General features: G+C 24.6%; 1 protein-coding gene across 1 annotated transcript in view; it reads left to right on the forward strand.

The window, feature by feature from the left end:
• LOC108000089 (protein GDAP2 homolog) overlaps window positions 1–27,863 on the forward strand; it is an 89,855-nt gene that overhangs the window by 49,673 nt on the left and 12,319 nt on the right. Inside the window, exons 2-8 of the mRNA XM_017060256.3 lie at window positions 234–422; window positions 518–660; window positions 746–878; window positions 985–1,094; window positions 1,180–1,419; window positions 1,506–1,674; window positions 18,059–18,212. Of these exons, the coding sequence (XP_016915745.1) occupies window positions 238–422; window positions 518–660; window positions 746–878; window positions 985–1,094; window positions 1,180–1,419; window positions 1,506–1,674; window positions 18,059–18,212 (1,134 nt within the window). The 5' untranslated portion in view covers window positions 234–237. The remainder of the gene's footprint in view (window positions 1–233; window positions 423–517; window positions 661–745; window positions 879–984; window positions 1,095–1,179; window positions 1,420–1,505; window positions 1,675–18,058; window positions 18,213–27,863) is intronic.

The raw sequence follows: 27,863 nt of genomic DNA on the forward strand, positions 1-27,863 counted from the left end.
TCAGCGTGACATTTCGCGAAAGAGTATAACAAAGCGAATTCGATATTCGTGAATGAATGATGTGGAAAAGTGATGAAATATTGCATGAAGAGGTTCATAGATGTTTCAGGAAATATATGAAATATTTGTATCGGGTTATTTTAAACTTTAGTTGACAGAAGAATGTGAGGTTATATGTATGTATAGAAGCAATTTGTATTTTATTTATAACATGGAATATTTTTTATTTTCAGCTGAATGAGGCTCATGGAACCCTTGGGTGTTGCCCCGGATGTGGTGGAGACGGGCGCATTGAAAAAATGGTCCGACTTTCCCGTCCAACACCGATTCACAGACTACTCCAATTCTATTGGAGAACCAACTCATCATACTATAAGTCCTTTTCCATGTCAACCAACGCTTAATAACAAGCTTGCGTTATGGTATAAGCTATAAAATAATTTTACAAAGATTTATTTAATTTACGGAAAGTTATATTATTATTATTATTATTATTTTATATATTATTATTTTTTAGGACTGGGGATATTTCTATTTTACAAGTGGATGCAGTAGTTAATTCCACAAATGAAACAATGGATGATAATAGTCCTATGTGCCAAAGAATATTTGTTCGAGCTGGATCAGCACTTAAGATGGAAATATTTAATGAAATCAAAGGTATTGTTTATAAAATAGAAAGTAAAATTGAAAATAAAATAATTATATCAATATTGAATTATGTAATGTAAATAATTATCTACAGAATGCAAAACTGGTGAAGTAAGAGTAACACAAGCTCATGGTTTACCAGCACGCTTTATTATTCATACTGTAGGACCAGTATACAATGTAAAGTACCAAACAGCAGCTCAAAATACATTACATTGTTGCTATAGGTAAATTTTATAATAAATAATATAAAGCATATTTAAATATACATAAAATATACATATATAAAAATATTTAAATATACATATATAAAAATATTACTCATGTTTTTAGAAATGTTTTACAAAAAGCACGAGAGCTTGGTTTACGCACGATTGCGCTGCCTGTAATTAATTCTGTACGAAGAAATTATCCTCCCGATGCGGGAGCACATATTGCACTAAGTAAGTGTAAATTAATTAAATTAATATTATTTTTAAATCCATTAAGTATACGATAATAATCCCCAATTATATTTCATTATAATAGGAACAATAAGAAGATTTCTAGAGCAATATGGCGATTCTGTTACATGTATTGTACTTGTATTGGAACCGTGTGATCTTGGAATTTACGAAGTTCTTCTTCCACTCTATTTCCCAAGAAATTTAGCAGAACAAGATAACGCGTGTTGGCAACTACCGAACGATATAGGTGGAACGGATGGAGAACCTTTACTTCCTGATCGACAAATTAGAATCATCGATAATCCTCAACATGCTTTACATGGTAACAACAACGATTATTAGAAATAATATATTTTAATTATTAAAAAAAGAGTTATGTGCTACAATATTACGTTTATTTATTTATAGGTGATGAAAGTGTAGAATTATCTGCGCAATTAGAAACATCCGTGAATATTGGTGAACATGCGTTTGCACAAATGCAGGGTGATTTAGATCGACAAAGACTTCTTGGAGAAAGACCACCTGCCGATCCACTTGCAGATATCATGCTGAAACAAATGCAACAGAAAGAAAGGTATGATTAAAAATATTTTTTGAATTAATCTTTATTGAGTGTATAGTAACATAACAATTGAACTCTAACATAACAATTGAACAGTATATAACAAATCGATCATTTGTCCAATTTTATAATAAAATCTATCGCAGTTTTAATTAATTTTTTGTAATTTAATTATAAATATTTGTATGAAAGTAGTGTATAACGAATATTTGTTAAAAAAAATTTTTTTTTATTGAAAAATATGTGTCGAACATACGTATTGGAAGTGGACGATGTAAATAGGTATGTAAAATCGTGATTGTCGGACTCTCATTGTGTTCTCAGTGTCCATTTTAATTTAACTATGTTAAGGACCCCAATATATTGAGTAACAATAATCAATATAAATATAAATAAATAATATATAGATATAATTCATATGAAATAATACACCATTTTTCATGTACAATCTAAAAAAATAAAATCTAAATTTGACAATCTATTGACAAATATACGAAGCACTCCGATAAAGATTAAAATTTTTCATATCGAAATGTTTTCATATAAAATATTAAAATCAACTTAATTCTTAATATTACTAACTTGATTCTAAAATATTTAACAAAGAATATTATATATTCTTTGTTAGTATAAACAAAAATTAAATTTAATTTTTAAAATATAATAAAACCTATAATTTAATTCTTTGAATGTTACAAATATAATTTTGCATAAAAGCCACATTACTTTTATATGTCATGATGCTATTTTTGACTATTTTAACTAGAAACATAATATATACTACTTTCATATGTAAATATCTATAAATCTTTCATAAATAGCTATATTTTCTTATTGTATTAAATCTTGATTTATTAATATTTAATGATTCATACATTATATATCATTGGTCGATAAAAAAGGAGAATAGAATTGAATTATTTTAATGCCTGAGAATAATTCCAATGAAGATTTTTAATGTTTAAAAAATATATTTTCTCTAATTTTTAAAAAATAATAAATATCTATCTTCTTATTTTTTATTTATTAACATAACGATAAGATGTTTCAAAAAGACAAAATTTCTTACTTATCGAATGCAGGTTTCTTCAATATCAACTATTGCTATGAATGTTTCATTCAATAATTATTATATTATATTATCATTGATGAAGCAAATCAATTTTTTAAAGATTATTATTTGTAGAAATAATTCGTACTTATTATATATATATATATTATTTATTAATATAATATATATATATATATACATATATATATATATACATATATATATATATATTGATGTATTTGATTATCCAATTCTTTAATTGCACATATATAAATATGTAATGTGATTTAAATACTTGTTCAACTTAAACAATATGCTATTTATTTTATTAATTATTCTACATATTTATAGTTTTTCTCTATATTAATATAAGAACATACATGCATAATCCAAAATTAAATAATTGTTTTATAATTTTATAGATTAGATTATAATGATAATTAAAAATGAGATATCGATTTTTTATTTATTTATCAATAGAATTCTTTCTATTTATTACTGAAAGAAAAAAAAATTTTTTCTTTATATAAAAAGCTTTCGTCAATAATATTGTTGATAGAAACGGCCTCGTAACCTTTCTACGCTGCAAACTCGTTTATGTATCTCGAAATAGCATGATACGCATAAAACATATTCGATGTCTAGAATATTCTAGTAATTATTTACCTAATTTTTTACGAAAGCTCGTCATTCATATTTGCATTACCGAAATTCGGTTCATTCATCATTCGATTAATTGTGACAATTCATTAAACAAAATAAATTCTTTAAGGCTCTTTTCAAAATTTTAATGCTATTTTATTGCAATGAAATCTTATAAATATAAAATTAAATTAAGAATCTAGAGTTTTGGAATTTTGTAGAAACAAGATTCTACAATTTGTTCCAATTTCTTGTAGAATGAATAAAACTTTAACAGAATCTATTTTTTTGTTGTATTTATTATATTTTTGTAAGATTAGATAAATCAAATATAGTATTTAATTTTAAAATGAAAAATGATGCTTATATAATAATTATTCATTTTTTCTTTCTTTTTTCTATTATTTTATAAAAAGAAAATTCTGTAATATCCATGATTTCTAAAATGTTAATCCTCGTAATATTTTCGAATTCCAAATTTTAATTTTTTTATCTAATATAAAAATATAAAATACAAAATAACATTATTATAAAAAAATCATTATTATGACAAACAACAAACTTCATAATTTTTTGTAAAAAATAATATGTTAATTTCTGCAACAAATTAAAATGAACAAATGACGAAGTATCATTTACGAAGTATCTTCGTGATCGTAACCTTGAATCTTCTATTATATATATCTTATATTTTCAAAATATTCATGCATCACCCACACGAGATAAATATTTATTTGATACATATAGTTTATTTGAATTCATCAGTACTGGTAAACATTAGCGTAGATCTGTCAAATGTTGGAATATCTGGCGCCTTTAACAACAATTTTTCGTATATTTTTCAAATGAAATGCAAGATTGGCAAGCTATTAAATTTTTTTATTTCTTTACTTTCTTATATTTCTAACGTAAAAGCATTTTTCATTTACTAATATTTTCTATATTTTTCAATATAAAATATTATTTTTTGATCTTTTAATCTTCTATAAATTCTGAGTGATCATTATGTGAGATTATTTATTATCCTTTCCACTAATTCAAGACATGTCTTAAAAGATTAATGATTTCGATAAAGAAATGGTTCAACCGATCATTTTGTTGATGAAACACCTTGGATTCATTATAATTGAGGCCACGGTCTCGTGAAATCTTTAATACGATCAATTGAGAAATCGATCCAAACCATTATGAAGGTCCTTTTCTATAAAACAGGAATTTTAACTTAAATAAAACATTTATCATAAAAGATAAATGCTTTTTTCTATTATCAATTGAAATTATTACTTAATATAAATTAATTAAATTATTACAAATAAGATATGTATATAGTGTTAATTAATATAGTCAGATAAGAATTATTTTATGTGAAAATATTTTATTCTATATTTTTATTTTATTTTTCTACATAAAATCATACTTATACAAGAAATTGTATGAAATTAGATTAGATTTTTTTATGACAAAGTAAATCAAAAGAATAAAATTTTTTTATTTGCTTGGTTTTCAAATAAATCAAAAATTTAATTTTCTTTCAAATTTAAATGAAAATAGCTAATTTCCCATTATATATGAAACTATTGATTCTTCTGCAATAATAAAAATAAATAAAAAATATAAAATAAATATATTTTATTTAAAAATATTAATTTTCAAGAAAATTTTGAAAAATTTTAAAAATTCAGAAAATTCAAATTAAGTTATAAGTTCTTAATTATATTTAAATGTTCAATCTTAATTTTTTCAAAAACAAAAAATAATAAAATTAAATTTATTAAATAATAAAATTATATTCTATATTTTTTGGTTATTTTCATATCTATTTTTTATTCATATTATTCATATTCTATTCTATTCACATTTCTATTCATATTCATTTTATTTTATATTCATCAATAATTAATTAATATTCAATTAAGAATTAAATAATATCACTTTGATTCGAAAACGAAGCATCAAATAAAAAAATTTTATTCTTTCTTTTTGATTAATTTTTTCAATCATTTTCTGATCTGATGCAATTAACCATAATTAGCTGATGATTAATCATGATTATCCTATGATAATTATATAACATATTTTCCTTTTATTAAATATTAATGTTAATTTTATCTTCGATAATTAATAATCAAAACTTTAAAACTTACTATTTCGAGAAGTTATAATTCTAATAGTTAAATTTATTTTTTACGACGTTCAATGATATTCATAGATATAACACTCGTATGTCAACGCGAATTTATAAAATGTAATAATAGCACAAGTATATATTCAATATTCGAGGCAACGTAAGCACTGTTTATTATGATTCAAGATAACCTTGAAAAATACTCAAAATTATGCTTCCTGCTTCCACAGGAAATTCTAAAATCATGTGTTCTTTATTTGCGCGTTCGAAGAAAGGCCCGATTTATCCGCGTTGCGTGTGCATCGATGATTAATCTTGCTGTAACTTTCAGTGCAAAAAAAAATCGAATATTGTCCTATTTTCATTTCATCGAAAGTACAAAATCGAAATAATTGTATTGAAAATCAATAATGAATTAATCGTATTGTATATGAATTGTATATATATATTGTTTTTCTTTTCGAATAGAATTTCATCCATGATTTAAATATATATTTCTTTATATATAAGATATATATATATATATATATATATATTTAATAAATTTGTTACTATATTTTATTCATTAATATGATATTCATTTAAATAATTGAAAATATATTCTTGAAATTTTCGAAAATAATTAAAAAAAAAATTAAACAACGCATTATATGCTCTTTTTTCGCCAATCATGTAATGTCTAAATCAATTTTTTGAATTAATATTTATTAAATATTAAATATAATATTTAATATATTAATACATTGCAATCATTTACAATAAATATATTTATATTTGTAATATCTAATTTAAAATAAGAATATAGTAAAAATATAGTATAGTAAAATTATTCCAAATCTTCACATCATCAATTAGTAAACCTCAAATCATCGCATTAGCATCATTTAGTAAAATTAATAAACTTGAGAGGAAAAAACAACTTAATAGTCACAGAAGATCACAAATCTTTCAAGCATATCTTATAAAAAAATATAATAATAAAAAATATTATTTGTTTCTTGAATTTAAAAATTTTTTTGGATATAAATTAATCTAATTTGATTTTATTTGATTATAATTCATTTAAATTTTTTCAAATATCATTTGATTATAGATACATATTTTCAAATATTGAAAAAAGAAATAACTTTATTACATCAAAATCATTTTTTTTCTTTTTTTATTAAGAAATTTGAAAATTATATATTCTTTTTTTAAGGATAATATAAAATCACAAAATTTAGAATGAAATAACGAATATTTCTTAGAATAAAAATTGTATAGTTTCTTTCTAAATAAATAATAAATTTTTTCATCATTATTTTATTTTAAAAAGGCATCGAATTAATTTTTATAAATCTAATAATTATTATTATGTATAACACTTCTAAAATAGTTCCAGTTATGTAGTTGAATATTTTTTTATATCTTTCTGTATCAATCTCAATTTTTTTTAAATCGAAAATCATGTAAAAACAATATATTGCTAGAGATCGTTTCACTGTATACTATCAGAGCCGGTTTAAAAAAATGTAAAATAACGAAGCCATTAAGATCACATTGATTTCAATCCTTCGTATTCTGACATTTCCAATTGGGCTCTCTAAAACGATAAACGAGTGTAACGATCGAACAGTAGCAGCTGGTTTCGATTAAACGAACACACCGCGCTACATTAAAACCAATCGACCCAGAAATGTGAAAATATAACGTAATTTTGCATCGTACCATGAAAGCATTGAAAATATATCCATCACGGAATTAGTCAATTATATAAATAAAATATAATAGGACGTCAATTATCCAAATTTATTCAATTATCAATTATACGAACACAAGATGAATATTTATATTTGAACTAACATCTGAAAAGATTTATTTTGGAAAATATATTCTAGAGCTTATTTGATTGAAAAATCTGATTAATTTATTTTTTATATTATTTCTTGTACTTGTAAAGTATAAATATAAATATAAAGAAATATATTATTTCTTTATTTGTAAAATATGTGTGTTTTTGTATAGTAATGTCCATATTTTAAAGTGATTTAATTTCTACTTATTTCGTGATATATTTACAAATTTGATTTTTTTTTTGATCAATTTTCTGATTTTTTGACTTGTCTTTTTATTTTTAATTAATTCGAATAATTGTAATGTTCTATTATAATGATTTGAATTCCAAAATTTGTGTGACAATTAAACGATGTCAGAGGAAAATGAGAAGAAAGCTTCGTTATTTTTTTAAACATATTTTTAAATATAAATTTTATTTATTAAAAAATATATTTATCATGTATAAGCAAAATAAATTGATTACCTTGAATATTTCGTTTAATGTTGATGATAAAAAAAAAATTAAAATTGAATTCAGAAGAAGATATAATTTGATGCTAATAATTTTTTTTGCAAGTGAATATAGAATTCATCATATGAAAATCAATTTTATTTGTTTAAATAGAATTTAAAAAATTTTTAATGTATCAGTCAGATAAATCATTTCCTATAAAAAATTAATAATTTAATTTATTAACTTATTAAATTAATAATAAATTAATATTAAATTAAAAACTATTGAAGATTTTAACTTGCATAAAAATAAAAATATCGAAATTGATCTTCATATAACTTTTAAATTTATTTGCAAATAAATTATTCATATCAACTTATTATTCTTCACTGCATCATTCAATTTTTATATAAAACTTTTTTTCCTATTGTTAAAATTAAACGAGATGTTCAAAAAGATCAAATTATTTTGTTCGTCTTATTTAAGAAATTTAGATATATGTGATTTTCAATCATATAAAAAAAATTTTTTGTGGTTTAGATTTAGATTTCATTATACTAATTAAATTTTAATTCTTTTGCAATCTATTTTTGCTATTTTATATTTAAATTGTAAATTTTTATCTCGTAATTATAATAATGAAAATATGAATTTGCATAAATAATCGTAATCTACTTATATTTTCTTTTATATTTACAATATCAATTAATAATATGTTGATTTAATACTATAATTATGTATTAAATTAAAAAAATTAAAAAAACATTAATACATAAAAAAATAATATAAAAAAGATATCTATTAATATAATAATATAATATAGTAATAATACATAATTTAACAAGTGTATATAAATATTTTTTACGTTTACTGTGAAAATTAAGTAATGCATTTGATCTTTTCTTTTATGGTAATCGGTTCTTATACTTGGAATTAGTCAACGTAATAACGATTCGAAAATAGCTAGAGCTATAAATGGTCTTCCAACAAAACATGTGTGTATCATGCATTCACGGGGGCCTACGGAATTCCTTGCTAAAAATTCATTAAACGAAAATATATATCATACTATGTCGAGCCTGCGTTAGCCAAATGTTATTCGTATAATCAGTCAACACCGCTGCTATAAGATAGAATGAGATGGCTTTCCGTTTGGAAATGTTGCCAATTTCGCATATTCCAGCTGCACGTGTGTATCATGCATCAATGTTGATTCAAGGAATCCTGTACTTGGAATTAATATATGCGCTTCCTGTAATAATTCGCGACATCGAATGCAGGTATCATTGATTTACAATAGTTGAGGTGGATTTTCGAATAAAAATTTCAAATCTGTTTAATGTGATTTGAATAATATAGATCTCTAGGATTTATTAGTATTTTCAAATTGATGTGATATGATTACATCAATACGTAATGAATATTTTATGAGAATTTTAGTAAACATAATAATATTTAATATTAATTTATTATTAATATTTATATTTAAATATAGAAACTTATCTAATTTTATTAAATAACAAAATATATTTTGAAAATAAATTATTTGATTTTTAAAAAATAAAACACTAATCATACATTTTAGTATATGGAATTAAAAATTGTTTTCAAAGATGAAAATAATCAGCTGTCTAAACGGATTAAAGTACTTAGATATTTATGAAGATATCTGTTGTTCAAAAGTAAAAAATCATAATTGATTAGAAATAATTATATAAAATAATATTTTTAATATTAATTAAATTGAACTTCTACTATTTTTTTATTAATTTTTTAATTATTTTATAATATTAAAATATAATTTATCATTTTAAAGAAATAAATTTCTATTTTACTAATTTTAAAAAATTGCAAAAATTTAATCAATTTTTTTTTTTATGAGAAATACTGCTTTTGCAAATCAATTACTATATAAAATATTGTCGTTAGAATTTTCCATAGAATTCTACATTATAACTAAATATTTTTTTTTATTAGTGCGAATAAATTTATTATTTTTTATTATTTTTTATTAAACTATATCATTAAATATTTATTTTTGTTATTTTATTTTTATTTAATAATATCAATAATTTTTATATAAATATAATTTTTTAATTCGCACGTTCTTAATTTTATCTTAATATATATTGCAAAATATGTTTTGTTTATTACTAATCCTATGATTAATTGATACATAATATTTTTAAAATCAATCTGATCTGAATTTTCCTATCTTTGAAAAAAATATTTTTTGTAAACATTTAAAAATTATTATAGGAAAAAAATTTAAAATCATTTCAATGAATATAATTAAATATATTTTTCATTCTTAAAATTGTATTCTTTCTTATATATTATAAATTATATATTATATATTATAAATATTTTTAGCATTATGATATATATAAATTACATTTTCCTTTGAGGTATGGAAATTTTTATAAATTTATAAGTTTATATAATGGAATAAAAGTGCAATAAACTATTTATTACTCTAATATATTTTTTTATATTTTTATATAATAATATATAAATTGCTCTAATATTGTTTCTCAGTAATGTTATCTTTAATGCGCATTATTGCTTGATGCTTAATGGCTTAAAATAGATTTATATTGAGATTGAAAACAGTCTTTTATACTTATATTTAAACTATTAATTAAACTGTTCATATTACGATCAAAGTATTAATAAAAAAATATATTAAGTATGTTAAACATATTCGTAATTTTTTTATGAAAAGAAAAAAAATTTAAAAAAAGTTAAATACATAGGGAAAAAATAATAAATTATAAGTTTAATCTCTTCCTGCAGAATAACATTGTATGAAACGATGTCTAATTCACTGTACATGTTGAATAAAAATATTTCGATTTTTATTCATTTTAAAACATTAGAATTTTTTTCAAGTGAAATTTTTATTTTTTCTTATTTTTTATTTTATTCTTATTTAAAATATTTTAAATATATTAATATATCTTACCAAAATAATTTATATAGATATAAATTCTTTTTTTTAATTTCTAATTAAAATTATAATTTAAATGCACATCATGTATAATTTTTCATGTACAGTTTTTTTTATTTCCTTTAAAATATCGAAAATTTACATTAAATTATTTTCATTAATTTTCATTAAAATTTTCAAATTTCCAAATAGTAATCATAATTTTTTTATGTGACAAATATACTTATAGTAATATTAGTAACGTACAGACATATAATTAAGACGTATAATTAAATATAAATATTTCCATGATTAACATCAAATTCCTCCAAATATTCAACTTTTTTAATAATTGAGAAATAATTCTCAGAATAAATTTACAAACAAATTAAATAACCGAAGTTTTCATGATTAATTGATAATATTTCAGCAATTAATCTTACGAAATCAAACAATAATTACGTGCTGTTTATTAAATATTTTAATGATTACATAATTTTTTTTTATATTGAATAAAAAATCGTCAAACAAGAAAATAATTCTCAAAATAAATTCGCACTACAAATATATTTCATTTGATTTATGATCAATCGATATTTTTATATTAACAATCATCATCAAAATCAACATATTGCGAAATCAAACGTAATAATTTTATCACGTAATAAACATTGAAACTAAACTAAATATTTCAAATATATGTATAATTTCTTTTTAATATCTCCAGGAAGAACTTTCATTTCAATATTCAAAGTTACCAAAATTTCTTCTTAATCTAATGATTAAACAATAAAAGAATTCCCTAAATTTTTTACAATCAACCAAATGATATTAATATAATGATATTTCAGCAATGAATCAAATCAATGAATCAGTCCTGCAAAATCAAACTTAATAATACCTCGTAATAAATAATTCAAATAGATATACATAATTTCTCTTTGATATATCTCCATAAATAACATTAATTCCACCAAACATTAATTCCACTAAACTTTCTAAAACCCTTAATGATCAAACAGCAAAAAAATTTTGCCAAAATTTTCATCGTACCACGAATATTTATCCAACATTTACCACGACTAAATCTTTTACAATAAACTGTGTGACATTTCGACAATTAATTAATGTCCTCCACAAAATCAAACGTGACAATCTTAATAAAATATCATAAAGTGAATATATATTTCAAATAACCATAATAACTTCCCTCTATCACGAATAAAATTAAATAACCGCCAAACTTGCCAAAATTGCTGCAATAACCAGCGAATAAAAAAAAAACTTTCCAAAATTCATGATTCAAACTTGAAATTCTCAATTTTCATCCCAACGAGCATCATATACATATATATATGGCCCATAACTGAACCTTTTACGGTCAACCGAGTGATATTCCGAGCAATTAGTCAACGCCTCGCGAAATCGAACATAACAACCTTACCACGGATCGCGCCCCTACTCTGCCATTTCCCCGGCTTTTTACTCATCGAACACGTAGTAGTCGAAAGCCGAGCAAGCGCCGTGACGCAGCCGGCGGAGGCGCGCGCCCACGAAACCGACGAAGACGCGGTGCGGCGTCTCGACGTCGTTCCTCTCGTAGTCCCGTCTTCCTCGTTCAAGCGGCTCAGTGCGTCGCGACTCGTCGCCAAGGCTCGTCGCGTTCCTCGTTCACTCTTCCATCCCGCGATACGTTCGTGTGCCCGTGCTCTTTCTTAATATCCAGGATCCGTAAACATATATTTACTCGTGCATATTATTATATTATTCGAAACGTATTCAATTTAAAAAAAAAAAAAAGGAAAAAACGATAAGAATCCTCGTACGATGAAGTAGTTGGCATCTGGACCATGTCGCCAGCAAGGATTCGTTATTATTTCGTTTAATGTAGTAGTATATATACATATATATATATACATATATACATATATATGAGACTTTACAGAGAGAGAAAAAGAGAAAAAGAGTTTGTGTCGAAGGAAATTTTAATATTGCTCCGTTCAAGAGAGAAGAGATCGGAGAAGATTTTTCAGTCATAGAAGGTGGAGGCAACGTTTTCGACAACGGGGTGTTCGTATTATCAGAATGGTCATGATTGACATGGTGGATGTGATCGAGGACGAGGACCGGTGCGTATTATATATACGGAATATCGTATCGTGTATCTTCTTACTGTATTATCCTTTCGTCGGTAATTCGAACCGTCGTGTGTTTCCGCGTTACGTAAATGTTCCGCATCTGACGCGTTCCGATTTTTGACGCGGGATCGGTTCTGTTATCACGATTATCATTTTTCGAGAATAACGAGTTTTTTTGGAAATTTGCCCGATTTTGGTTTACGAGATGGAGTTTGGTAAAAATATTGTTCGAGTTCAGTTTTGTACATACCATGTACCAGGGGATTTTCATGCTGAGCTTTAATCGTTTTCCAATACGCGGGAACCTTACTCTTTTGGTCCAACGCCCAGTTTTGTTTTGCGCCCTTCGTTGGCTTTTGGTAATGCTCCAAGAAACTGATTTCTCCAAAATATAGGAGAGATTTGTTGTTCTCGAAGGAAAACACGGATTTTTCTTCCATTTTCATTCCTTCCTCGTTTGCGCTCTTAGAATTTTCAATTTTCAAACTTAATTATTATATCATAGCGAGTATTTTGTGCATTTAGTCGTTACACATTTCATGTTAGGTGATAATGAAAAGAAAAATCATATCGAGCGTTGACTGAATTATCAATATATCTGCAATCTCGGATGATTCAACGATTCATTATTATAGATGATCTGTGAATAATTGTAAAAAATTCTTAATCCGTGAACTATTCTTTTTATATAAAATTTTATATTTCAATTAATGATATTATTTAAATATTTTATAAATCGAATTTAACATCTAATCTGTGAAAATCTAGTTTTATTCCGGTTTTAAATTTTTTAAAACCATTCTGAAACTTTGCACTGCGCAAAACTTGTTAATGATCCTAACATAAGAAAGCATCGACAGATAATTACATCGATGAACTCTGAAAACGCTCACTCTCTCTTTTCCTCGCGGAACGATATCTCTAAGAGATTAAGAAGCAAAAAAAAAAAGGAAAAGAAGAAAAAGACAATGGCATTGATAGCGATTAAAGAAACAACAATCGTAACTATCGTTAATCATATAATCGTCCATTGTCAGATAAATCGAGTCATCATCGCGAAAATCAGCTGATGAAATTGTTTAACGTTTGATTTATATGCGTGTATATCATCCGTATATGAGCGTAGTGTTGGTATCGCGGCCTTGAAGAAAACAAGGTTCGCGGCGGGAAAAATAAAAGCAAGCAAAAAAAAAAAAAATGATTTGGAAAGGATCGATGTCGAACAGAATTAATTCGTTCTTCCATCTGAAAGAAAAAATTCCGTTTCTTCGGATGAATCGCATTCAACTGTGGTCGACTCGATTAACGACGTTAGGCGGAACGTTTCGTGAGGCGCACGTGAAACGTGCTCATTGATTTTACCCGAATGGAATATTCATGGACGCGTCCACGCGCGACGCTACGCGACGAAACCGCTGTGTCGCGTGTCGGCGGAATGGCACTGGTCGAGGGTCGATCGAAGGGTGGATAATTTCATGGTATATTTGACATGTTAAGCTTCGATATTCGAAACAGAGATAGTATATCAATAAATAATTCTGATCGATGCTTTTTAGAATCGAACAATTTCGTGGTTAAGCTTCGATATTTGATGATTAATCTTGGCATATACACGAATTTAGTATAGTTACTATTTGTAGTAACTCAACGAAACAAAGATATTATAATCTGATATAATATTTTATCGTGTTTTAGAATTAAACGAAATATTTTCACACAATTTCGTGGTAGATTTAAGTTTTTAAGATATTTATTGACGCTTGATAAATTTTTATAACCCATATTTAACACATTAATTAACATTTTAGTATTGAATGTTTTACGATTAGCGAGTAATGGATAATTATAGAAAAGGAAAAGTCTTCTATGCAAAAATAAAAAAAATAATAAAAATATGATATTTTTGTTCAAGTTTTCAAGTTTCGTGTACTTAAGATTTTATAAGATAGGAATTTTCGATAATAAAATTATTTGTTAATATATGATATAGTAAGTAAAGAATGAAGAACGTGTTAACGTGTGATATTTTAAAAAGAATGAAAAAGAAGATATAATTTATTGAGGATTATATTTTTATTATATAAATTCTTTTTTCAATAAATCATTTTTGTCTCTCCAAGTAATTTCAGTTTGCTGTAGATCGAGAAGAAATTTCATTCAATTTTATTAAAACGTGTTTGAATTTGTGTTTGAAAAAAATCTTTAATATTTCACCTAATCAGAAATTTCAATAAATATTTCAATGTTTTCAAATTTTCTAAAGTTTAGAACTAAAAAAATCGATATAATAATAATAATAATATCAATAAGATAAATTAAAAATAATGATCAATATTTTATAAATATGTAAAACATATTTCCAATAAATCAATAATCTATTGTTAAAATATATAAATAACTGTTGTTCTCCTTTTTCTTATATTTACAACTCTAATATAAAAAAATATTGAAATTTCTTTATGATTTACGATTTCTGCGTTTGAACTGCGATTTCATATATAAAAAATTATATATTATAAAGTTGGATTTATTTGTTAGATTAAGCAATTAAAAGTTCTGTATTTCATATATGAAATCTGTTTGTATATAAAAAATCATATTGAATTCATGTAATTTATTAGATTGAACAATAATACATTTCAAAATTGGTAACAGAAAAATCATAAAAGAAAAAGTGTTGTGGCCCAATGCGACAAGATTCACAAAATTAGATATACATAGTTATACTATGATTTTTGAAGCATAAATTTAATATACAATCAATATACAAACAAAAGTATTTTTATATTAAAAAAAAATTCATTGGAAAATTTCTGATTTTATTGAAAATTTATATATATATATATGGAACAAATTTCGATGAATGAATCTCTTTGAGTAAGTAAAGTTAACCCTCAAAAATTCCATTATTTTTTTTAATTTTGAATACAATTTCATCTGAGAATATTTATAAACAGAGATATAAAATTAATTAATATTAGATATAAAATATTTTATAATTTAAAATTTCCTTTCTATCATTACAAATTATATTTTAAAAAAAAAAAAAATTGAAATTTTTATTCATTTTATTTTGTTAAAATGATAAAAATGCTGAAAAAAATTACTGCCTATAAGTAATTATAAAATTTTATTAAAAATAAAAGAAATTTTATTTTTTTTTATTTTTAAAAAATTTGTTTCTTTGATAATAAAACTTTTTATAAAATTTATTATACCTTGAGTTTTATGTTAGTTTTACATCAACAGTGTTTTGATGTTATAAATATTTGTCTTCTTATTAAAGATTTTATATCGTAAACTTTATATTATAAAGTTCTTATTTTAAGATTCATGTTAATGTAAGCTCCACGAGCACTATGTTGTACAAAATATTGTAAACTTTGTAAAATTTTGAACATTCCGTTTTAAACTTTATATCATAAAATTTAAATTGTTGAATCTTCATATCGTGAAGACTTTATATCATTTTCAAAGCTTCGCATTTGTGAAATATCTATTATAAGCTTTCTATTGCAACGCTCTTAATATTATTCAAAGTTTGTAAACTTCATATTGTCAAGTTTATGTTGTAAACTTCATATTTCAATTACGCGTTTCAGCCTTGAATTTAATATTTACAAATTTCATCCCTTGAATCTCTGTATTAAAAGCTTCGCATCATAAGTTCATATTAATATACCATCGTATACCATGAAATTAATGTGCGAATATTTCACATTCTTACGGCCAGGTAATAAAATTTTAATTACGACATTCGCATTAAAAAGATTAGACGAGGTTCGTGTTATGAGATTGTTATCCGGAGTCTTGCATGTTTTTGCAAAACCAGGCACGCTTTTCTCGTCGTCACAATTCACGCTACGTGATATGGCGTCGATATTTAAGGTTGGTCAGCTTTATGTTTCTTTTCCACGAACTCTCCGTAACGAATGGAGATTAACGATGAAATTGCATGTAATTTTCACGTTCGATGACGAAACATTGAGATTCGTTATTTCGACTGTGACTTGAAACGCTGTGACAAAATATTATCGTAGATATTCTGCAATGAAATTTTTGGAATTTTATAATTTCCTCTGTTGAAATTAATCATAATATTTTCAAACAATTTTTTTCTTTTCCTTTTCTTTTTATTTCATTATTATGATTCATAATATCTGGATAAATATTTATAAAAAAATATACGATCTTTCGATTTTGATGATTTCTTTAATATATTATCAAAATCATCGCATTAACAATTTAAACAATTATTAAAAAGTTATTTATTAAAAAGTTTTTTATTTAATCTAGTCTAATTAAGACTCAATATAAATCAGAAAATCGTAAATTAAATAAAAACTCATTTAGCTGTTAATGGTTTATATTGGGTTTGTATTAATTTTCTTAATCTGACTATTATAATTGTAATAGTAGCGATAAAGCTAAAACTAATCCAACATAATATAAACTATTTCGAAGGAACGTTTTTATTAATAACTTTTTAATGAACAGCGACCGCCAAATAAAAATTTTTACGATTCAGAGTGATGGTAATATATTAAAAAGCCATCAAGATCAAAGAGTGTTATTTTTTTGTAAATAATTAGTAATTAGTAAATTTGATTTGATCTTTTATTTAAAATTAAATAATTATGGAAAAAACTTGCGTGTCACAAAACTGTAATTGTAATTATAAACATAAATATTTTCTTTCTTTGTTTATTTGTATCTATTAAATTGTATTGTAGGAATGATCGAACGTCAGCGTGTTATAATTATGTCAGTGTGAGACAATTATTATTTTATTTGGTTATCAGAATGACGTGGCTCAAATAATCTTCACGTTGTGCATGATTTGCAAACAGAACTTCTTTGCTAGAATATAAATCGTTTTGACGCTGATCTCTTTGCAAATGTGTCTGTATAAATTCCATTTCGGTCTGAATATAATTAAAAACATACGATATATGCGTACAAAAATTCATTTTATTAAAATAAGCAAAAGACGCGTGCAAAATTTTAATTAAAAATTCATTACAATTCCAAATATTTAAAAGATGTTTTGCTGCCAACATTACTTCACGCTCTAAAAATACTAAAATAATAATAATTTAAATAATTTCAAACTGTTTCCAATTTCGAGAAAGATACATTAGAAATGTTTTCTAAAAAAATACTTGTTATCAGTTGAAATTAACATTAGCATGATCAAATGTTCAGAACAATCCACGAATTGTCTCTTATTACCTTGTTCCAGGTACGAGAGGCTCCTCAGAAGAGCGAAGACAGAGGATCTGTCGGAAGTTTCAGGAATTGGCTGCCTCTATCAAAGTGGAGTCGATCGTCAGGGTCGACCAGTCGTCGTATTCGTCGGCAAATGGTTCCCTGCCACTAAAATCAATCTAGACAAGGTAAGACTCTGCATGATACTCTAAAAACAATTCAATTTCCTTTTTGATAAATTTTTGTTATCGATTTATAATTCTAATTTTTTTAATAAATTATCATTAAGACTAAAAATAAAAAATATATCGTATCTTTTATTTTAATATAATATCTATAGCGAATGATTAAAATAAATAAATAATTAAATATTATTTATTTATTTATTTATTGTATTAAAATAATATAAGAGATTAATTTAAAGAATCAATTCAATCTTTCTAAAAAATTAAAATTCCCAAAAATATTCAGATATTGATATAATTTACGAGGCAAATGAACTTCAAAAGTAACAAGAATACAATAATAATTATTAATAAAATATAATGTTTAACACATTTTTTAAACACATTACTCATCAAAAAATGTACCAAAATAAATAAACGTTTCATAAAAAGAATTATTATCATAAGTACTTCGTTATCATGGATTTATAAAACATTCAAATACTTTTACATTTTACAACATAAATAATCATTTCCTTTTATTCTCCTTTGAATATTTGAACAATAATTTATTTATTTGTAAGTCAAAAATTTTTTTTATTTTCTGATATCTGCAGAATGTTCTGACGAAAAAAATGGAAAAAAGATACTGAAACAAACACAAAAATATCCATTGAATCTTATTTTTCAAGTTATGAATATTTTATCTTTGCACTAAATAGAACGAGACGGAAATAGAATACGATAGACATAGAGTCTCGCTGCATCTAATATAAAGTTAAATAGCTTATAACTTGAAAAATAAGCTTCAATGGATATGCATTGGAACTTCTATATTTATTTCAGTCCTTAGAATTATTTCTAAAAAATAAAAATCATTGTAGCGATATCTGAATAATTTTAACAATAACTATATTAATTTTTAACGTAGCTATTCATTCTTTCGAGTTTATTAAAGATTCTTATTAAGATTTCTTTTCTCAATGAACAGATAATATTACTTATTATTCAGAATCAACGAATTCCACACTTACAACACGAACATGTAATTATATGATGTTTGAACATGTCTGTGCGTAAGATTAACACTCTCTCCTTGTCTCTTACCAGTCATAAAGATACAAAATGCAGGAAATTGTATCCAATATTTACTGAAGAATTCTAAAAGATTACATTTACGTTTCGTTCCACTTTTTCAAATTTTTGCAAATGTTTCAAAATATGTGAGTATCATTTTAGGAATATTTTTTCATCCACAAAAGCAAAAATTATTATCAATCAAAATAAATGGTAGAACAGTTTTAATTTATACAAATAAAAATGAAAAAGAAAAAAAACAAATTTTCCAAATCTAGATTTTAAAAAGATAAATTTAATGTAATGTAGCCTAACCTAACTTAATTTATCCTAATCCATTAAAGTTAAAAAGATAAGAAATTTAATAAATTTCAAAGTATAACGATTTGATTCATAAGCGTAATAAGTCGACAAATTCAACTTTAAATCTATTTTATATAAATATTAGAAAATGTAATATCAAATTTTTCTTCTGAGATATTTATATTTATAGATACTTTTTATAACATAGAAATTTTAAATCGATATAGAAAACAATAAAAACGCTTCTATCTAAAAAAGTACTATAGACAAAAGATCAAATTATTCCTTTTCACTTCAGACATCGTTGAAAGTTCAACACAATCTGAGTCACGAGGACATCAAAGAAAATTTATCGCAAGCCAAATATTGTATATACAACTGATATCAGATAAATATTTTGCTAAAGATTTATCATCATATTTATACATCCAAGCGAGCTATAAGATTCACAAAATATTTCGCATCCTTGCATAAATTAAGAGAACCCACGAACATTTCGTAAAAACAAATTTACAATCTCACGATAAATAAATATTAGGGCTACATTCGAAAGTGTTAAATCGTTCGAAGAATCACAAACGAAGCTATAACTGTTCAAAGCACATCCTATATCTATCGATCTAATAACGCGCAGATACTGCTAAATAAAATCTAACAGATCTCCCCGGGAGAGCAATCAACCTTCGTTCACATGTGCTTCGCGCCGCTTCAAATGTTCATCCACAGATCCTTAATCACCTTTGGAATCGTCGTGAACACGTGAACAAGCAGGGGCCCACCACGTGATTCGAAAACATAGAGCAAAGTTGTAAAGCAAGAGCACGAAATCAATACGCGCCTCTAGGTAGGTTAGCCTCGCCTCTTTTATTATAGTTAGCGTGTTTAGCGGTTCTTTACAAGCTGATCGATCCGTTTTAACATACCTCGACATCTGGAGGAAATTGTCTTTAGCGGTTTTCCGCGATGAGAGTATTTTTATGATAAATTTAATTTGTTGACGAATTTTATAGGAAATTTCGATAATTATTTAGAGAAAAGTAACCACCTCCGATCTTGATAATTTTTTAATATATTATTGAGATTATCATTCTGGATGATTTATTAAGATTTTGTTTATCAAAAATTTATTAACAAAAACGGTGTTCTAATAATAATTGCGGTTCTTAGAAACGGTTTAAGTTAGATTAAGTCAGGTTACTGTTATAACAATTGTGATGGCTGATCAATTAAGAAAGCAAACAAACCTAATGCAAACTATTAAATCGATTAATAGTGAGTTTTTAATTTTTTTTTAATTAATTTAAATTTTGAAATAAAATTAAATTTAGAATTAATGTAAATTAATCTATTAGAAAAATTTATTTTATTTCTAGTTTCATGGTTTATATATTGAGTTTGAGTTTGAATTAGATTAGATTAGATTGATAATTTTTTAATAAATAATTTTCAAGTAAAATATTCATAACTATTCAGTGTGATGATCTTGACATATTAAAATCATATTAAAAAATCAAAAATGGAAAATATAGTACCTTTTTATAAATACTTACAAAAAATTTGTCGTGAATAGAAAAAAAATTGTAAAATATATTTTTGGTAAAATACATATGGTAATGTTTAATGAGGATTATATTTGATTTATGGAACAGATATCGATTTCAAATAACATTTCAAAAAAAAGATCTAAGACGTTATGATAACAATTATTGAGAATCTTTCTATTATATGGTCCTATATTTGAATCTGTATGATTCAATTTTTGAATTGTTTTTTCCATATTGAATCTACATTATTCAATTGATGGATTAATCCTTCACTCTCTTATGTTTAAGTCTATATAATCTAATTATATCTTAGATTGATCCTCCTATATTTGGATCTATTATAATTATATCATTGGATTGAATCTTTTATATTTGACCATTAATTGTCTTATTGGCTCACTTAATTATGTCTTTTAATCAAATTATATCTTTAAATTAACTTATTGAAATCAGATTTATTTATCTTATATGTTTGATTAATAAAAATGATAATCGAATGAAATAGATTTCAAATAAAAAATAGATTTAGATAACTGCAATTTGAATTCATTAAAAAAGGATGTTCAACTATTTGAGTTAGATTTTAGAAAGTTTTTTTCGTTGAAACAAAATGAATAATATATGAAGAAATATTCAATGGACGTTGGTAAAAAAAATTAACGAATTATTTATTACTAAGTCAGAAAGAATAACCGGATATGATTAGAATTATTTATTGGCTCGATCGAATGTTTATTCAAAACGTTGCTTATTCGATGATTCCACTAAATCCTGCATGACGTATCCACTTTGAAACGATTGTCGCTTGATCGCTTTGACCGTAGGTTGCTATGTTAAGCCCTTTAAGTGAATCATCTTGCATCACTGACGCTGCCTCTGATCAAGATAGACGAGGTTCAAAGTTGAACGTGAAAGTTCAAGTTTCGTTCGTGAAAATATTTCTAATGCATATTACATATTTTATCATAGAAAAAAATTTTGCATTTTATAGCATATATATTTATATATATTTGTAGGATATTTTAAGAGAATTTATTTTAGAGATTAAGACAAATACAAAAGTTGGTGTAAATGTAAATCTTGCTTGTTTGCTAATAACCTATTTAAGTTGCAGTTAGACAAAGCAAGATTTAGATAGAGTAAGATTGTTTCTGTTACATTATATCTCTCTTCATCTGATGAAAATTTAAATTGTTTATAGTTTTAATAAATAATATTTTCATATATATCAACTTTTATATTTGTTTTAATATTTATATAAGATTGTTTCTGTCACATTATATCTCTCTTCATCTGATGAAAATTTAAATTGTTTATAGTTTTAATAAATAATATTTTCATATATATCAACTTTTATATTTGTTTTAATATTTATATAAAATTGATTTTGAAAAATTCCATGAATATATTAACATTTTGCATATATAGAATAATAATAGAATAATGGATTTTTTTCGAAAAAATAAATCGAAAGTATAAAATAAAGTATAAAAATGAAATTATTTTTTGTAGAATTATAGTTACCATCATCATCCTATATAAATTATTTATAAAAGTTTTATTAAATAGTTATCGGAAATATATTTCTTTCGTCAAATTTAAATCATTTAATAATAAAAATTGGTAAGATAAAAAATCTAAACCAAGATAATTGCATTTGTTTATTCAATTTATTTATTATATGTATAATAGTTCCAATTATGATGAAGTATTTTGTTGCAAATTTAAGAAATGGTTTTTATTTGAAGTTGAATTTCACTTAACGTTTTCGCTTTAATGGACGACCGATTTTTCTTTGGTTTACGATTTCTTCCAACTTTGTCTACTTTCCACTGCCACTTATAACAGTTTAAACAACTCTTTCTAGTCGAGATTGATATTGGATACAAAAAAAGATAAGAAAGTTTAATAGTGAATAACTCTTAGACGAAATCAAAAAACTAATTTTATTTAGATGTTTTATTTAAAAAATTGCATTTTTATAGATTTCTAACTTTTATTAATTCTTCTACTAAATTTTTCACGAATTGTAAATATGGAATTCTTCCAAAAGTTTTTGATATCTTCGAATATCTTTCAAATTATAGAAGAGCTTTTCTGAAAAGTGTTATTATAAGTAGAATCTTGTAATACATCACAATGTATAAAATCTCTATCTTTTATAGTATAGATATCCTTAAAGTAAATGATATAAAACAGGTCAAGTGTCTATTCTTCTTTAGAAACAAATCCATATCTTATATGATGCAAAATTATCAGAAAATTCTCATCATCCTCGTTTTATCTGCACTCTAAACAATTTTTTAAAGACATTAAAGATATTTCTTATCACGTCATCTTTTATTAACTCCTCCTTAAGTTCCTCTTTTAAACTTTTGAGTCGTTATTTAAAAATTGTGATATTTATATATGTTCTATTTCGTTATATTGAAATCAAAATTATCAATATTGAACCAATTAATTAAATAAAATATTATTCATTAAAATCACGTTTATATTAAGCAATTCTTGATTGATTGAATAAATTTATCAATCTTAAATTATTCAAAATCATTTATATAAATCAAACTTTAATCGAATAAAATATGAACTTGATATTAGTTTTCAAGTTGCTTAATATAGTCATGTTGTATCAAGAAACTACTTCAATGAATTTACATATAAAATTAATAAAAAAAGTTCATATAAATATGTGCTCTGATTTGATCTTGTTTTCAAGTTATAACGAATTTCTTCTTTAATATTTATTTAGTATATTTTATTTTGAAAATATTTGAAAATATTTTATTTTCGATTCTTTTATTCTTTATATCTTTTTAAAAATTATTATTTTATAAAAACCTTGTTCTTTTCTCGAAATATTTTGACATTTGTAATAATAAGCGTTCTGTATATGATAGACATCTGATAGTAACAATAAATTCCATTTATAAGTAATGAAATTAATACTTTTATATCTTTCGATAAAATTATTCCAATATAAGATTCATGACTCAAAAACAAGATTAAACAGGGCATATGAATTTTTTTTTACATCTAGATTTATCCATCGATTTCTCTTTATCCATTGATGCGATAGGACACTGTGTATTAATCCATCAATTTAATCCGTCAAAGAAAATTATTATTAATCTTTATTAAAAATATAATATTTTAAAATTATACCAGAATAAGATAAGCTAAGTATATAATTTTTATAAAAAAAAAATTTGAATATTAATTCAGAACGGAATTTAACACACTTTCATTGCATTCATACGTTAACGTTAAAAAACTAAATAAATTAAAAAGAACTGTACTATATCATGGACTAATAAAAAAGACTTCAAGATGAACAATTATCTTAGACTCATCCTCTTCAGATATATTTCGAGCAAATTGCTTGCTACTGCATCATCCCTGTTTCACGTCACTATTTCTATATCTATCTCAAACTAAGCCATTCTAGCCAACTAAATACGAAATACCATATCTCCCTCCATCCGCCCAACTTCTTAAACATTCGATTCAATAATGCCTCCTCCGTCTAACGTCACTCGCACCGGGATCTCATTACTTCTACGCGTATCAATATCATTTTTGCTCCTTCCTCCCGTTCTCTCGCCACTCTCGTCCTCATCCCTCTCGTGAGTGACGACGAGCGGCACCACTGGCTGCGAATCGATATTTACACGTCCAGAAATAGACCGTCCAACGGAACAACTCCCCGAGCAGCCGAGGGCGCACGAGGCTGCAACATTGTCTCGCAGCGATCCGCTTTAGAAAAAAGTTTGTTTTCGTCCCTACACGTGACCCTTTGCGCGTCGCGTGTCACTTCCTTTGAGGAGGAGAGCCATGGCCGCCGGAAATAACCGCGAACGATCGAAACGGAAACGCCTGCGGACGACCTCGCTTCGATCACCCCTTTTTTTTTCTTTTTTTTTTTTTTTTCCCTCCGTTTCACGGATGACGTTGATCGTGATCGATGGACTTATGGGATATCCTTGTATTAACGAGTTCCTCCCTTCGATTTTCCTTCAAAGAAACTTGTTCTTTTTTTTCAATGCGATTTTTGTCTCTGTTTTTAGAAATATTTATGTTTTAGAGAAACACAAGAGTATCTTGGATATATTATAAATTTGTGTGATTTATATTTCTTTTGTATTTTAAGTTGTAGCGTAAATATCGAGATTAAATAATATTGTATCAAAATTTATTCGAATTTCCTATAATATTTTCTAAAGTTTTAAGTATCGTGATCGATTACTAAATTTTTTAAAATTTGAAATATAATATTAATTTTATATTTTTTTAAAATTTTAAATATCTCCTATTGATATGATCCAATGATTCTTTTTCCATTTTTCATTCATTTTTCTTGAAATCAAATCGACTTTTGTCATTCACATTATAGTACAATGTTATATTCTTTTAAGAAAAGAAAGAGGGAAAAGGATTTTTCTAAAAATCACGAAATTTATCCGTAAGAAAATGAATATAAATCAATTGTTCAAACGGATGAGGAAGAAATTATGCGAAAATTAAGAATATCATAACACACATATATATATATATGTTCTTTCTGGTGACAGATAAGGCAATAAAAGAAATTTAAAAGAATATTATAGAGCGTTATATATATAAGAAAACGAAAGAAATCGGCGACAATGATTCGTCCTGATCGAATGTAGGTCGGTGTCCGAGATTCAAGGACGCACTCGATCATTCTCCCCCTGACCTCGTGAGAGACCAATTTCAGGTCACACATTTATCGGATCGTAAAAAAAAATTGCGACGAAAGAATATGTTCTGATTCCATATTCAATACCCTCGTGGTCTTGACGTTTAAGTTATCGACAATCCTCTCACATGCCATTTTCTTCGACTGCAAAAAATCAAGATAACGTTCGAATTCATTTTGATTTCTTTTATATTCATTCAGAATATATGTTTTTCCAGTAAGATTGGCTTCATCTTGATATTTTGGAGATTAAAATGGTCGAGGAAATTTAGTAGCTTTTATATATTTTGTGAATTTTTATAATTTTATATATATTTCTGCATAATTAAAATCTTGATAAAAAAATAAATAAAATTAAATAACGTGAAGGAATATAATTTAATACTTTATAAAAATATTAATAATATAAATATATTATTAATAAAAATATGCATAATTTGAAATACATAATTTAACTCAAATATGAACTTTTATTAAAAATAAAATATTTTGAAAGTTTAATACAAAAAAATGAAAATAAAAAATGTTTTATCATATGCCATACTTGATAAATTTTAAATGACAAATTTTCGTTAACATTAAGTAATGCTCATTCTGTATTTCACTAGAATATGTTAATTGAAAATGTATAGATTATAAATATAAGAGTATAGTCACTAATTAATAAACATATTAATATATGCTATACATACAATATTGAAAATAAGAAGATTTTTCTTTTTTTTTTAAATATTATTTCAATTCATTTTAAATAAAATTAAATAATGAGTTGTGAATACATTACATCATTGTCTTTTACAAATATTAATTCATATCATTAAATTAATTTTTAATTTTTAACATTAATTATAATATAAAATTGAAATAAAAATCATTTTTTAAATGTGTAAATATTTTGTTTTGAATATATTATATCTTGAATATATTGAATTGAATATATCTTTTTTCATATCATCTACATTCTATGAAATTTAATAATGTAAATTTTCACAATTTAATTCTATGATTAAATATCATTAGTCATTACATAGTAATCTACTAAGGTGGTACTAGTTAAAATTCATCATCCTATATAATGTTCTGGTGACTTTCAATTTGCGTAATCTACTAACAATAATACATTACATTGCAATCTTATGATAAATCGAAGTTCAAGAATAACAATCATTCTTAAGAAAAATATCATTTAAAATATCATCGATTATTATCTATTTTAAATTAAAATCTTCGATAATCAAATAAATCTGATAATATCTGATATCAAAACTTACAAAATCTTATGTAGTGTTAACATATATCGTGAAATATCGACTGAAATTTATATATATAATTTATTTAAATTTTCGAATTGTTTCATTCTCGCTTCATCTAACGCAAATTACTTATAACTTAATAAATAAATCTTAACTGACATTATATCGTACGTCAATTTTTGTATTAATTCTGATCTCTGGAATCGACACAAAATGTTTCACGAATCCATCAACATCCTGTATATTTCCTTTAATCATATTCTAATTATCATTATTTAATTCAAATACAAAATGATTTTCCGATTTATATTTCCGTGCAGACACTTTGGGATGGAGGAGGCATAAAGAATACTAAACGAATATCTATTATTTATTTTGTTGACGTACAACTAATTTTACTTTCGACCACCTTGAAACGAAATAAGATAAAAATGATAACTGCATCGTAGAAGGCTGCCACTAAAAATATACTATGCTACGTATACGCGTATAATTATATACGGATGCATGATAAAAGGTGGTCCAAATTTTTCTCGCTCCGCGGAGCTTTTTCGAATGTTATATAACCCAAGAGTGAAAGAGTGAGTTCTGATGCTCAATCAACGAACGTTAATTAAACGTGCCGAGATAACAAAATTTCAGGGTCGCGATACAGATAACGAGTATTTAAAAGCTCTTTACAAGGTTTAATTTATATACCCTTATTAAGTCATCGATATTTAAGGATATTCCTCTTTGATAAGATAGAGAAAGTCGTTGGCTCTATTTATTCAATATT

This window comes from Apis cerana, linkage group LG4 (assembly GCF_029169275.1).
Source record: "Apis cerana isolate GH-2021 linkage group LG4, AcerK_1.0, whole genome shotgun sequence".
In the NCBI taxonomy this organism is placed as follows: Eukaryota; Metazoa; Arthropoda; class Insecta; order Hymenoptera; family Apidae; genus Apis; species Apis cerana.